Source organism: Frankliniella occidentalis, unplaced genomic scaffold (genome assembly GCF_000697945.3).
Source record: "Frankliniella occidentalis isolate FOCC.00 unplaced genomic scaffold, Focc_3.1 Scaffold84, whole genome shotgun sequence".
NCBI classification, from domain to species: Eukaryota; Metazoa; Arthropoda; class Insecta; order Thysanoptera; family Thripidae; genus Frankliniella; species Frankliniella occidentalis.
In genome coordinates this window covers 400554-403533 of record NW_026267213.1, presented here as the reverse complement: position 1 = coordinate 403533, position 2980 = coordinate 400554, and the positions used below count along the sequence as shown (strand labels likewise).

Here is a 2980-nt window from a genome sequence, read left to right as displayed (position 1 = left end):
ACCCGGTCCCCCTTCTCCCCCACGCCAAGCCCCTCCCGCCTGTGTACGTGTATGTTATGTTGTGTAATTTCATTTTACCAGCATTTCTTTTTTTATTAGTTGTTGCGTCGCTCACCTCCCCCTCTTACCCCCTCTAATTCTCCCTTATGCCCTGCTCTGTTTTGTTTTCCCTTCTTCTCCCCCTCCATGCCGTACACAAACACACACACAGCACAACACACACGCGCGCAGCACGCAGTGTGCCTCTCTCCTTCTGGGAGGCAGCCTCCTGCAGACCCTGCCCTGCCTCCTCTCTTCACACGCAGGCGCTGCGCTGGCAGCTGGCGGGCCGGCAGCAACGGTGGCAGGGCACGGCGGGGCGGGGCCGAGCTCTCCAAAACACACAGCGCCCGCCAGTTCGTTCCATAGTATTATTATGTTTCCCCTGCAGCACAATTTATCGAGAGCTCGGGACGGCGCGGTTCGGAGGCGGTGCGCTGCAGTGCGCTGCTGGGCGGCGAGGGCCGGGTTTGCCTGCGCGGCGACTGTGAGGTGCCTTTCCGTGCCTTGTACTCAAAGTTGTGTGCGTCGTGTGGACCGGGGGTCGTATTCCGCCAGTTTGAAAACGGACAAAGGGAGATGAATCAAAGCTAGAACTATGCAAAGAAATGGCAGAAAAGTAACCTAAATTCCATTTTCAACAGCCGTTCTGCTTATTATTTACTTCTGTAGTTTCGTGTGTGAATGCTTGTGTTACTTCAGTAGTATTTTATTACTCAAACAACGAATAGAACCATCTAGCTATCGCTAACTGTTGCAAGCCTTCTGATGTTCATTGTTGTGCACATTTGACAGTGCCCGTACACACTAACTGGTTTGTATTTTTAATTTCTACGAATTTATGCTGTAAGTTTTTGCACACATTCCTGCGTTGATTTAGACACATATAAATTTGTCCAAAACAAAACGTTGGTTTAACTTAGCACGAACGAACATTTGCTCAAAAATTTACAAATTAATACATTTAGTGTGGACACATGTTTTCTGTACGCCCGAGGGGGCAATAACTCCCTTTTGAAGTGCACACATGATTCCCGAAATTCTTGATTCCCGGTGATTCCCGTCCGCTTATAATTATTACATAGGTTTTTCGGGGGGTTTTGGTGGTATAAAACGCTTATTTCGACTGATTTGTACTTATTTCTCTAGTTTCCCGCTTATTCTAAGCGATTTCTATTGATTTTGATCAATTTTTAACCCGATGATTCCCAGACAGGTGTACACATGATTCCCGGAGTTATTGCCCCCTCGTGTACGCCTGTTCCCATTTTTAAAACGAGCATGGTATTTATTGTGGTAATCCCAGCCCAGACAAAAGGGCTTGATTTACATTAACAATTTCTTCTGAAAGAGCGACGCTTGCAATTGTCGCTCTATGGCTGATAATTTTGGAATATCCATTTGCTTGCCAGACGATAGTACGATGAAAGTCGTTCAAAAGGTTTAAAATAAATATCGGATGCACTGTTTCAGTTGGAAAGGCAAGGATGCAGAGTGGTGGTCGTCCAATCCAGCGCTCGACAAAGTACAGATGCTTTGGACTGCATCGCATCGCTGCAGCCCGGGGCAACTATGCGGTCTTTTTATTGCATTATGACACAGAGATCTCAAACGACCTGGAGCCGGGAAACAATCTCGTCGCTTCCGGGAACATCCCAGATTTAATTTTGTGCAACCTCCACTCCCCAACCCCCTTCTCCCTCCCCAACGCAGTTCTGGTGGTCGCGGGGTGGAACGGCTCTGACTGACCAACGTCGGAAGTTGGTCTGTGTGTTCAGCAGCAGCAGCAGCAGCAGCAACCGCCGCATTTCGAAGTCTCCCTTTCGTGGACTCGAAAAAAAAATCGCCCCTCTTCCTCACCATTCCCTGTCCCCACTCCCGAGTCAGGGAAAAAGTAATCACAAGGAGAATAATTTGAAATAGAATGGAAAAGCCGGAGCTAAAGTTTCTTACGAGACTTTTTTGAGTGCCGGGCTGGGCCGGGCCGGACCGGGCAGACAGGCGGCTTGTCTTGATTACGCGTCAGAAGTTGCGGCGGGGCAATGAGGAATCAGGTATTGGCTTCGGGGCGGGTGGGGGTGTGCACGCTAAAAGTGACTGCTTTGGTTTTCAAGCAAAACTAGTCATTTTCAAGAAGGGAAAAGTGCTGAAAGTGCTGGGAAATTACCACTTTTGCTTGAAACCTAAGAAGTCACTTTTAGGTGGGGGGGGGGTAGTTCCCTTCACGGTCGGGCTTCCTTCAGCTCCGCGAGATGGTGGAGGACGCGGAGCGCAGGTCGCGGTACACGGAGGCCCAGAAGGGCTGGCGCTTGCCGTCGGCGTGCTCGACGTGGCGCCGCGACCCGGGCCCCACCTGCAGCACCGGCCAGGACTGCACCTCCCCGACGGAGGGCACCGCGGGCCAGCCCTCGATGGGCGCCAGGCTGGAAAGTAAAGGGTGGCGTTTTCACCGGTTAGGCCAACATTATATTTGCTCGCAGAAAAAAAGGTGTCCTGTGAGTCATCAAAGAAGTTGTCAAAGAAGTTCTTCAAGAATAAGTTGTCCAAGAAGTTGTCCAAGAAAAGGTTCTCCAACTTGTTCTTTAAGAAGTTCTTTAAAAAGTGTTTCTCGAAATATTTAAGGCTATCCATTAAATTGGATTACAAGTTGTCGGAAAAGTTTTCCTGAAAGTTGTGCAATAAGGAATCCTCCCGTTACGAAACCGCCAAGCTCTCATAGCGCCTGATAGGTAGGCAACAGCTTGCCTCAAAGTGCATGCGTGTACTGCGGGTTGGCCTACCCTAAGTATCACAGGCGCCGAGATTCCGTAATTTGGCAAATTAAATTAATCCGAGAAAACGGACGTACTGTTCGGACGATTCCCCTAAGTCGGCCCGCTCGTTGGCTGACTTTAGCCACGTCACCATTAAGGTGAAAGCAGATCAGGCGCGGTTTTATGGG

At 49.6% G+C, this 2980-nt stretch overlaps 1 protein-coding gene across 1 annotated transcript in view; it reads right to left on the bottom strand.

Moving 5' to 3' along the window:
• Positions 1-849: 849 nt before the first annotated feature.
• Positions 850-2980, bottom strand: part of LOC113202308 (juvenile hormone esterase-like) — a 6828-nt gene continuing 4697 nt past the window's right edge. The window contains exon 12 of the mRNA XM_052269128.1: positions 850-2462. Within this exon, the coding sequence (XP_052125088.1) occupies positions 2279-2462 (184 nt within the window). The 3' untranslated portion in view covers positions 850-2278. The remainder of the gene's footprint in view (positions 2463-2980) is intronic.